This window comes from Mobula hypostoma, chromosome 22 (assembly GCF_963921235.1).
Source record: "Mobula hypostoma chromosome 22, sMobHyp1.1, whole genome shotgun sequence".
Lineage (NCBI taxonomy): Eukaryota > Metazoa > Chordata > Chondrichthyes > Myliobatiformes > Myliobatidae > Mobula > Mobula hypostoma.
In genome coordinates, this window is record NC_086118.1 from 58529760 (window position 1) to 58542233 (window position 12474).

Consider the following 12474-nt stretch of genomic DNA (forward strand, 5'->3'; position numbering starts at 1 on the left):
GAGGAAAGACATCTTTGCCATAGAGGGAGTACAAAGAAGGTTCACCAGATTGATTCCTGGGATGGCAGGTCTTTCATATGAAGAAAGACTGGATGAACTGGGCTTGTACTCGTTGGAATTTAGAAGATTGAGGGGGGATCTGATTGAAACGTATAAGATCCTAAAGGGATTGGACAGGCTAGATGCGGGAAGATTGTTCCCGATGTTGGGGAGGTCTAGAACGAGGGGTCACAGTTTGAGGATAGAGGGGAAGCCTTTTAGGACCGAGGTTAGGAAAAACTTCTTCACACAGAGAGTGGTGAATCTGTGGAATTCTCTGCCACAGCAAACTGTTGAGGCCAGTTCATTAGCTATGTTTAAAAGGAAGTTAGATATGGCCCTTGTGGCTACAGGGGTCAGGGGGTATGGAGGGAAGGCTGGGTTCTGAGTTGGATGATCAGCCATGATCATAATAAATGGCGGTGCAGGCTCGAAGGGCCGAATGGCCTACTCCTGCACCTATTTTCTATGTTTCTATGTTATTTTAAACTATAATCAGTAGGATGGTTTTGCTAACAAAAACCACAATTATAGCCATTATAAACCTTTATGTAAAGTTAGATCACAATGCCACACGGAAGTGGGGAGAACATCTGAGAACTTCCGACCTGCCTGGGAATGTATACATTTCAGAAAGATCATTGTATTTGTAGAAGTCTGGCTCTTATTCATGTGACAAATGTTGATGTAATTGAAATTGCTGGATATACATGGAGTGAATACCATCACACACACATGTAAATCTACACTATGTTATATATTGTAATTACAAAAATTACCTGAAGTCGAGCTAAAATGCTGGCTTTTTTTGAATTGGACGAGTAGCTTCTAGAGCAGGAAACACTGCAGAATCGTTTGGTCTTGGAATAGAAAGCATCTCTCACTCCAACCATTCCACACATCTCACAGGTGGCTGGAGAAATCAAAAAGAAACTATGATGACAAGAGGCCACAGTTGCTCTGTACATTCACTCTGTTCCTACATCACAAATTAGCGGTTTTACAAAGCAGCACATGCTGGGTGAGGCAACACCTTGGCCAGAAAACTGTTCTTTTAATTCAGGACCAAGGCTTCAGAGTTGCAAATAGTACTACTGGTGAATAAGTTACAGCCAGAGCAATCACGAAAGGCCTCCACATTGACATGGGCTTCTCAGTTCAGCATCCCTCCCTCAGCCACCCGCCTTCGCCTCACCTGGTCTCACCGATTACCTGCCAGCTTGGACTTCACCTCCCCCCACCTTCTTATTCTGGCTTGACAGAGATTTATGCAATGATAAAAAGGCATAGATGGAGTGGACAGCCTTTGTCCAGGATGGTAATGGCCAATACAAGAGGGCATAATTTTAACATAATTGTAAGAAGATACAAAAGGGATATCAGAGGTAGGTTCTTTACAGAGAGCACTGGGTGCCTAGAACACCTTGCCAGAGGTGGTGATACAGACAGATACATTAGGAACATTTAAGAAACTCTTAGATAGGCACATGGATGATAGAAAATGGAGGGCTAAGTGGGAGGGAAGGGGTAGATTGATCTTGGAGTAGATTAAAAGGTTGTACAACATCATGGGCCGAAGGGCCTATACTGTTCTAATTTAGAGCTCCCTCATGTATCTCATAAAGGAGCGAAAGCTGTTTCTCCATGTGGCTGGCCTCAGAAATGTCTTTTTCCAAATGAGTACATGCAGAGTTTCAAAGTTTCAGTGGGGACACTTCTCATGCTGACAATCAACCAGGATTTTGTTCATCTTCCCTCCTATTGCCATCAGCTTGTGAGTGGACAGTGACATGCATTAAAAAAAAACAGCTTAGTGGTCAGTGAGGAATTTCAAAGACAACATTTTTCCAGTTCCAGATCTTGTCTAATTCTTTTATTCTGACTCAACACAAGGCAGACAGACTCCACACAAAGTAAATGGGATTGGATCATGACCTTTATGTGTTTGTCGGAAATGAGAACATACGTGTGTACTGAGAAGTTCAGAAGCTAGATGACTGGGTACTAAGACTTATAATGGAACATGGCAAAAAGAAAGAGCTGAATCCAATTCTATTTTGTAAAGCAAACTCCAAGCAACTTTGCGGTCTTCTGCCTGTCCCCAGAGCTCCAGAGAAGGACCCTGTGACTGACCCATTCCTGATTTGCCATCTGGGTATGTGTAAACTTGTCCATTGGTTTTGATAAGTGGTAGGCTGGCCGGTATTGAGGTCACTTCTTCTTCACTCTCATCGGAACTGGAGCTGCTACTGCTGTCCTCGCTGCAGCTGTCGTAGCCGTCAAACATTCCAAACGAATCCCTCCTCTTCCTCTCGGACCGTGGAGAGTGCTCAGTCTGCAGACAGATAATGAAACATTTCAGTACAACGTAGAACATTATAAAAAAGTACAAACCCTTTGGCCAACAATGTTGAGCCAACCCTTGAACCTGCTCCAAGATCAACCTAACCCTTCCCTCTCACATGCCCTCTTTTTCCCTCATCCACATGCATACCCAAGAGTTTCTTAAACATCCCTAATATATCCCCCAGGACATTCTTTACATACATCAGGAGCAAGAGAATAACCAGGGAGAGGGTGGGAACACTCAAGGATAAAGGGGGGAACATTTGCTTAGATGCAGAGGATGGGGGTGGGTCTTCAATGAGTACTTTACATTTGAAGCACACGGAGGATAGGGAGATCAGTGCTGAGAGAATGAATATGCTAGGGCATTTCACAGTAAAGAAGGAGGTAGTATTGGGTCTCTTAAAAGGCATTAAGGTGGGCAAGTCTCAGGACCTGATCGGATATACCCCAGGTTATTGAAAGAGGCAAGTGAGGAGAACACTGAGGCCTTGAGCAATATCTTTATGTGCTCTCTAGCCATAGGCGAGGTCCTGGAGGACCAGTGAATAGCTAATGTTGTTCCATTGTTCAACAAGGGAACCAAGGACAAGCTTGGAAACTATAGACAGGTGAGTCTCACATCAATGGTAGGGAAGTTACTGGAGAGAATTCTCAGGGAGAACATTTGTAAAAACATGGCTTAATTAGGAAGAGCCAGCATGGCAAGTCATGTCTTACTAACTTGATTGAGTTTTTTGATGAGGTGACGGGGATGATTAATGAAGGTCAGGCTGCTGATGGTGTCTACGTGGATTTTAATAAGGCGTTTGACAAGGTCCCTCGTGGGAGGCTCATCCAGAAGACTATGATGCATGGGATCCATGGTGAATTGGATCTGCCCATAGAAGATAGAGGGTGGTGGTCGAAGGGACTTATTCTGGCTGGAGGTCTGCGATTAGTGGTGTTATACATATGTGTTACATTATATTGGGACCCCTCCTGTTTGTGATATAATTGAAAACGTAGATGGGTGGGTTAGTAAGTTTGCAAATGATATGAAGATTGGTGATGTTGTGGATAGTGTAGAAGACTGGCAAAGAATACAGGGATATAGATCAGTTGCAGATATGGGCAGAGAAATGGCAGATGGAGTTTAACCAGGTAAATGTGAGTTGCTGCACCTCGGTAGGTCAACAGTACACTGTCAGGGGAAAGACCCTTAACAGTGCTGATGAGCAGTGGGATCTTGGAATCCAAGTTCATAGCTCCTTGAATGCAGCTGCACAAGCTGATAAGGCATATGGCATGCTTGCCTTCATTAGCCAAGGCACTGCATTCAAAAGTTAGGAAGTTATGTTGCAGCTTTATAAAACTCTAGTTAGGCGTACAGTTCTGGTTGTCCCATTATAGAAAGGATGTTGAGGCTTTGGAGAGGGTGCAGAAGGGGTTTACTGGGACACTGGCTAGATTAGAGAGCATGTGCGATAACAAGAGGTTGTTTTCCCTGCAGCGGTCGAGGCTGAGGGGTAATGTGATAGAGGTTTACAAGATTATGAGAGGCATAGGCAGACAGTATCTTTTTCCCAGGGTTGAAATGTCTAATACCAGACAGCGTGTATTTAAGGCAAGAAAGGTTAATTTTAAAGGAGCTGAGAGAGGCAAATTGTCTCTTTTTTTTAAAAAAAAAGTGGTGGGTGGTGGAGCAAGATGCATTAGGGATGTTTAGATAGGCACATGAATGTGAGGAAAATGGAAGGATATGGACATTGTGTAGGCAGAAGGGATTAGGTTAGTTGGCCATTTGATGACTAATTTATTTGGTTTGGCACAATACTGTGTGCAGAGGGGCCTGTTCCTGGGCTCTATCTGCCCTGTCCACCACCCTTGCAGCACTTTCCAAGCATCCACCACTGTAAAAAACAACTTAGTGCCTCTGTTATCTCCCCTATGCTCTCCTCCAATCACCTTAAAATTCTCACATCTACCTGGACTATACTTCCTCCCACCCTGTTACATGTAAAAATGCCACCCTCTTCTCTCAATTCTTCCCTCTCATCTACTCTCAAGATGAGGCTTTTTATTCCAGAACAAAGGAGATATCCTCTTATTCAAAGAAAGGGGCTTCACTTCCTCCACCATCAACGCTACCCTCAACGGCATTTCTTCCATTTCACGCAAGTCTGTTCTCACCCCATCCTCCCACCACCCCATCAGAGATAGGATTCCTCTTGTCCTCACCTACCACCCCATCAGCCTCCACGTCCAGCACAAGATCCCACCACCAAACACATCTTTCCCTCATCCCCAATTTCTGCTTTCCACTCCCTATGCGACTCCCCTGTCCATTTGTCCCCCCCGACACTTATCCTTGCAAGCGTAACAAGTGCTACAGCTCCTCCCTCACGACCATTCAGAGCCCCAAACAGTCCTTCCAGGTGAGGCGACACTTCACCCGTGAGTCTGTTGGGGTCATCTACTGTATCCAGTACTCCCAACGTGGCCTCCTGTATATCAGTGAGACCCGACGCAGATTGGGAGATCACTTCGCCGAGCACCTACGCTCTGTCTACCAGAAAAAGTGGGGTCTCCTAGTGACCATTCTTCTCCTAGAGGCCACACTCAGGCTGCAGGAGTAACACCTTGTATTCCATCTGAGTAGCCTCCAACCTGAGAGCATGAACACTGATTTCTCGAACTTCTGGTAACGCCCGCCCCCCCCTCTTCACCATTCCTCATTTCCCCCTCACCTTACCAGTCCATCACCTCCTTCTGCTGCTCCTCCCACATTTCTTTCTTCCATGGCCTTCTGACCTCTCTTAACAGATTTCCCCTTCTCCGGCCCTGTATTTCTTTCCCCAATCAACTTCCCAGCCCTTTATCTCACCCTTCCTCCCCCCACCTTCTTATCCTGACTCCTCAGCTTTTTTTCACCAATCTTGATGAAGGGTCTCGGCCCGAAACATTGACTGTACTCTTTTGCATAGATGCTGCCTGGTCTGCTGAGTTCCTCCAGCATTTTGTGCGTGTGTACCTTATAATTATGCCCTCTTGTTTCACCCATTTACACTCTGGGAAAAAGTCTCTGGCCGTCCACTCGTTCTGTGCCTCTTATCATTTTGTACAACCCTATTAAATCACCTCTCATCCTTCTTTGCTCCAGAGAGAAAAGTCCTCACCTGCTCAACCCATCATCACAATAGGTGAACTACCATAGCATGCAACACTTTAAAAGCAGGAGGGGCTTTCATGCTAACAGGAGAAGACTACAATGGTTTAGTAAGCTTCCCACAATCTTACTCAAAACAACCATCTGGAAAAGACACAAATGCATCTAAGGTGTTATCAAGTCTTCTTTTCCCTCTCCGCATAACACATTCGTATAAGCACAGGTTTCGCAGCAAACTTATCAGGAGCTGAAAACCAGAACTTGATCCTATTTTTAGTTCCCCCATAACACTTCTCTACCTGTGGTCTTTTCTCTTTCAGTTTCTGTGGTTTGTTCACTCACTGCAGGAGAAAGGCTGGGATGAAAACAACTTTCAATCCTACCCTGACTGTCCTGCCTTAGAAAATCACCTGTTTGATCACAATCCCGAGTTCTATTCACCCATTTACACTACAGCACAGAAACAGACCCTTTGGCCCTTCTAGCACATTCTAAACTGTTATTCTGCCTAGTTCCATTCACCTGCACCTGGACCATCACCCTCCATACCCCTCCCATCCATGTACTTATCGAAACTTCCCTTAAACATTGCAATCAAACCCACATCCACTACTTCTGCTGGCAGCTCCATCCACAATCTCACCACCCTCTGAGTGAAGAAGCTCCCCTCAGGTTCCCCTTAAACATTTCACCATTGACCTATGACCCCTCGTACGAGTCTCAGCCGGCCTCAGTGGAGAAAGCCTACTTGCATATACCCTGACTTTACCCTTCATAATTTTGTAATTTTGAGAGGCAGAGGTGTATTTCTCAGCAAGAACCAGTTCCCCAAGAGCACAGGGTTAGACTTCATAATTATTTCAAAGGAAAATACGGGCAGAGAAATGGCAGATACTAGTTCAGTTTTTGCCCCATACTTTACAACTATGAAGCTTTAGCTACCATGCACTTTATATGTGAATGACAACAGACAGAGCTGTGGAGATAAATTCCCACTACCTATTAAATGCTCCCAATGGCGTGCATCTCAAATAGCCTCTGACAACCACGTCCAGCTCCTGGCCTTCACGTGTGGCTGAGCTACTAAGCCCAGCAGAACCATTTCTACTGACAGGAGGGGCAAAGATGGGATACTGGCACCTTAAAACCAGTCACATCAAGCTGATGGGACTCATCAGCTGTGGTTGGCAGCTCATTGAGGAGAAGGAAAACTCTAATCTTAAACTTCTACTGTCTTGCAGCTATACCCACTCATGCCAGCTTTCATTACACGTAGACAGCTAGGATGTAATAGCCATGGTTAACCACAACCAACAGGCAGCCTCAGAGGATGTTGTCAATAGCTGCTTTGCAGACTGGCAGAAGGTGAGTTGTGGCATTCCCCAGGGATTCATTTGATAGCCTTCTCTTTTCATGATCAATATTAATGATCCGGGTTGAGTGATACAAGCCACAATTTCTGAATTTGTGGACAACACAGAATCCGCCAACGTTGGCATCCGCACAAAGAACTGTGCTAACTTGCAGAAGGATAGAAACAGGCTGATACAATGGGAAGATTCAGGGCAGAAGGGGGAAACAGAAACTATGTTGCAGGCAATATCGAACATAGAACAGTACAGCCCACAATGTTGTGCCAACTCTTTAACCTACACCAGAATCAATCTAACCCTCCCCTCCCAAATACCACTCCATTTTTCCTTCCTCCATGTGCCTTACAAGGTTTTTTAATGCCCCTAACGTATTGCCTTCTGGAAGGACATTCTACGCACTCACTACTGTCCGTATTAAAAAAAACTTTGCCCTGATATTCCCCCTTTATACTTTCCTCAAATCGCCTTAAAATTTGCATGAGCCATTTCCACCCTGGGAAAAAGTCTGTCCGCTCAATCCATATCTCCTATCATCTTGTACACCTCTAACAAGTCACCTCTCATCCTCCTTCGCTCCAAACAGAAAATCCCAGGCTCATTCAACCTGTCCTCATAAGACATGCCCTTTAACCCAGGCAGCATCCTGATAAATCTTCTCTGCACCCTCTCTAAAGCTTCCACGTACTTCCGAGACTGAGGCAACCAGAAGTGAACAGCATACTCTTGAGTGTGGTCTAACCAGGGCTTTATAGAGCTGCAATATTACCTCGCGGCTCTTGAATGCAATCCCCTGACAAAAGATGATCAGGGCACTATATGCCATACAGAATAAAGGATACTGTTTTAAAAGGGGTGCACAAGTGAACAGCATTAGGAATATAGGTGCACGTCATTGAAAGTGACAGAGTAGGTTGAAGAAATGGTTAATAAAGCAATAAGCGTGACTATTGATTAAAAAATCTAATCTTTGTAGAAAACCAGCACAGGTTAACAGTAAACAAATTCAAATCTAGTTTTATTACTTAAAGGATGTGGAATCACTGGACAGGACCAAGAATTGTTCCTGCATTGAGGAACATTGTTAGAAACATCGATGAGAAGAGCAGAGACTGTTTTCTTTGGAGGAGAATGAAGGTCTGATGGAAATATATGAAGTGATGAGGGGTCAGGACAGGTTACTTGGTCAGAGGCTATTTCTCACCACCCAGGGCATGCTTTCTTCTCATTGCTACCATCAATGAGGTACAGGAGCCTAAAGATACACACTCAATATTTTAGGAACAGCTTTTTCTTCTCCATCACCAGATTTCTGAACAGACCATGAACACTACCTAACCATTTTGCATAACTTATTTTTTTTTATATTTCGTATTGTAACTTATCGTAGCTTTTTACATTTTGCACTGTACTGCTGCTGCAAAACAACAAGTGTCACATTTGTCAGTAATAATCAGCCTGACTCTGTCGATGGCATGGTCAAGGACCAGAGCAGGGGTTCCCAACCTGGGGTCCACAAACTCCGCCGTTAATGGTAGTGGTCCATGGCGTGAAAAAAATTGGGAACCCCTGTACTGGAGGGTCAGGAATAAGAAAAATATTTTAAAGTGATATGACCACTTTCTTTGTGAAAGACAGTGTGTGGCTGGAACATGGAATGCACTGTACTGAAGTGTGATTGAGATAGGGTGTAGTGTGGCCTTCAAGCAAGAACTGGATAAATATATGTCAAGATAAAATGTTCAATGTCACTGAGAGGGAGTTGGGGTGAGTTGTTCTTTATTCTTTACCCCATTCCCTCATCCTTGTCAGGCAGCAAGTCATTAGGTATACTTAAGGCAGAGGTTGATAGGTTCGTGATTAGTCAGTGCACGAAAGGTTATGGGGAGAAGGCAGGAAATCAGGAATGAGACGGAAATGGATCAACCATGATGAAATAGAGCAAACTTGATGAGCCAAAAGGCCTAATTCTGTTTTTATATTTTCTGGTGAAAACACCTCCCCTCCTGTTTCTCACATCAAACGACTTTTGGCATGGGTCACACAACTCGTGAGTCAGTGAAGCAACATGAACTGTAACCCATCTTCCTCATAACAGTAAACAAAGTTTCTGATCAATAAACCAATCAATCATTTCAATGTTCAACCAGCCCCAATCTTCATAAATTCTGTCTGTCAAAAGTCAACTCAAAGTGTCTTAACAAGAGCAGGCATGGGTGATGGATGCAACCAAGACTGGGGGGTCGGGGTGGGGGGAGGCGTAATGTATGAAACAGACAGTGGGGTATATAACCAAGGGACAGCCGGCGGACGGTGGAGAGGAGTTGGGGAACAGAACCCGTGAGAGGTTTATCGGGGGAATGTACGGGGGCGGAGCAGAGGGGAGGGGCAGGAGTACAGACCGGAGTAAGGTGTGTGGAGGATAGACGGTGTGTTGGGTGGCGGGAGGGGAGGGAGAGCCACAGTGTCCAGGGAGGAGGACTGGGCCCTATAAGACCCAGACCACAGTGACCTACAGCCCGAGCTCCCTCTCTCCCAGCGGGCTGCGGTTGAGGGGCAGTGGGTCTGCATTCACTGCAGTGAGAGGACAGAACCGGTCTTCCATACCCCCCACCACTCCCCCAGCGGGGACGCTGACGAGAGACCGCCCCCGTCCTCAGCTCCCTGAGCAGGAGTGCCGCCTCCAGTTCGGCTCGGCTCCCCGCAGAGCCCGAGGCCTGCAGCAGGCCCCGGCCGCCACAACAAAGAGGCCGGGCACCAGCAGCAGGCCCGAGGTGCCGCACTCACCAGATCGCGCGCGTTCTCCATGGAGCGGCGGTGTGTGCGCGGGCCACGGGCCCCGCCACTCGCCTGCTGCCTCGGCCGCCGCCGCCGCCTCTCGCCCCGGCAGTTTCTTTCCAAAAACTCCTCTGCGGAATATCAACAAAATTAGCATAGCTTCCGCCCGCTGCGCATGCGCGACCTTCCGCCACGCCCCCTTCCCCCCGCCGCCTCGGGTCACGTGGTCGGGGTTTTAACTCGGCGGAGGTCGCGCGCATGCGCGGTTTGCAGGTTCGCCGTTGCCTAGCGGGACGTGCATTTGGAGAGCGCCGGTCACATTCTCCAGACGTGGAAAAGGTCTCAGAGCTGTGAGTGTGCGTGTCTGGAGCCCCGTGTTCTGTAGCGCGGCAAAAAAGTCGAGTCCTTTGGTAAACTGCGTGCAAGACATGTCCCAGCAATCACAGTAAATGGGTTTATTATTTTCACACAGCACCTTCCCGAGAGCATGACTTGGATGGTGTTTTCCTGCAAGGGCATTCATCAGAAACCTGAAACACCTACCCTGATTCTCCATCTGTTCCAAACCTAAGTAGTTTCTTTGAATTTTTGATGAGAACGATGGCCACACTCTTAATTACATCCTCCCAATGACAGCAGCTTGTTTGGCACTGTGAGATGTCATTAGTTTAAAGATTTGTTTTTGGAAGTGTTGGTTGAGAGAGAAGTGTTGAATGAACATCAGGATCGCCCATCCCTTCCTGAGATGCTGATCAGAACACATTTTTCACTGCTTAGAATATTATGTACCCTTCTGGTCACCTCATTATGGGAAAGATCACAAGACAAAGGAACAGAATTAGGCCATTCGGCCCATCGAGTCTGCTCCGCAGCTCCCCCATGAGCTAAACTATTCACCCATCTAGTTCCAATTTCCGGCTTTTTCCCCATATCCCTTGATACCCTGACTAATTAGATACCTGTCAATCTCCTCCTTAAACACGCTCAATGATCGGGCCTCCACAGCTGTATGTGGCAATGAATTCCACAAATCCGCGACCCTCTGACTAAAAAAAATTCTCCTCATCTCTGTTTTAAATGGGTACCCTCTAATTCTAAGACTATGGCCTCTTGTCCTGGACTCACCCACCAAGGGAAACAACCTTTCCACATCTACTCTGTCTAATCCTTTCAAGATTCAAAATGTTTCTATGAGATACCCTGTCATTCTTCTTTACTCTAATGAATACAATCCAACAGCCAACAAACGCTCCTCATATGTTAGCCCCTGCATTCCAGGCATCATCCTCGTAAATCTTCTCTGAACTCTCTCCAACATCAGTGCGTCCTTTCTAAGATAGGGGGCCCAAAATGGCAAAACTGTGGAAGCTTTAGAGATGGTGCAGAGGAGATTTACCAGGTTGCCATCTGGATCAGAGTGCATGTCTTTTGAGGAAAGGTTGAGCAAACTAGGACTTTTCGCTTTGAAGGAGGATGAGAGGTGTATAAGATGATGAGGCACAGATTGAGTGGACAGCCACAGACTTTTTTGGCTAATATGAGAGGGGAAATAATTTTAAGGTGATTTGAGGAAAGTATTGTGGGGATGTCAGAGGTAAGTTCTTTACACAGAGAGTGGTGGGTATGTGGAACACCCTGCCCCCGGGGGTGGGGGGGAGGTAAAGGCAGATACATTAGGAATATTTAAGAGACTGTTAAATAGGCACATAGCGTATAGAAAAATAGAAGGCGATGTGGTTGGGAACGGAGAGGTTGATCTTAGAGTAGGTTAAGGGGTCAGCACAATATCATGGGCTGAAGGACCTCTACTCTGCTGTACTTCTACATTTTAAAATGACGTAATCTATTTACACTTCTAGGTCACACCAGGACGTTTTGAGTGACCCCTGCTTCTTCCCCGAACGTTAGTAAAACCAGATTTTCTTGACAAACACACTAATTTATCACATCTTCTCCCCACTCCAGTCAAGTTGCTTCAAATCAGAGAAGCAGTTATGGGGAGTCTCATGGGTATAAACTAAACTGGTTTCTGTGGAGTATGTGAAACCATTCTTGTTTCAAAGTCCTTTTTCTGTGATACTGCTCCCCTTTGTATCCCTGGTGATATTAAACCAGTATTATCACACTGTAACTCAGTAACACTTCCCCGCCAGCACCCTGTGTTACTAAATGTATCTCCAGTGTTGCTAATAAGATCCCTTTACTGTACACTGTAACTCTGGCCAAGCACCCTGTGTATCTCTGCTGACGTTAACCCAACTTCCTGACACTGGCAAACAATATCCTCTTCCAAGCAGTGCCCTATATTTTCTTTGCGTGTGCCATACTCTGCCAGAGCCTCGGCGACCACTTTTCAAGTGGTTGTCTTGGAGGAAAGTTTCTGTGAGTGGTCCCCCATGTCCTTCTCACAGCATTTTTTTTTACGAGGCTGAGTTGCGAGTTTGACACTCAACCCGGCACCGATGGAAAGCACGCCCGGGAGCGGCCAACTGGGTTCAAACTTGGGAGCCTTCGCTCCAGAGTCCAGCGCTGATGTCACTGCGCCACCAGCCGACCTATATTAGTGACTGTATTTTTCTAATGTCACTTCTAACACACACAAAGTAAAAAAACATAATTGGTTAGACATACAGCTAAACAGGCTGTTCTGTCCCATCATACTCCCCCAGCGTAGGACAACAGACTGAAACTCCCTCTAAACAATATTATATTACAGACCCTCCAACAATCTGCGGATTTAGAGGAACAAATTTGTAGAGAGATCGCAAGAAATATAAGGTTGTTATATTACAC

General features: G+C 45.9%; 1 protein-coding gene across 1 annotated transcript in view; it reads right to left on the reverse strand.

Moving 5' to 3' along the window:
- The window catches only part of mbtd1 (mbt domain containing 1), a 75472-nt gene extending 65605 nt beyond the window's left edge, over positions 1 to 9867 (reverse strand). Inside the window, exons 1-3 of the mRNA XM_063030687.1 lie at positions 9691 to 9867; positions 2173 to 2374; positions 819 to 952 (exon numbers count right to left, since the gene is read on the reverse strand). Of these exons, the coding sequence (XP_062886757.1) occupies positions 819 to 952; positions 2173 to 2374; positions 9691 to 9711 (357 nt within the window). The 5' untranslated portion in view covers positions 9712 to 9867. The remainder of the gene's footprint in view (positions 1 to 818; positions 953 to 2172; positions 2375 to 9690) is intronic.
- Positions 9868 to 12474: the final 2607 nt, after the last annotated feature.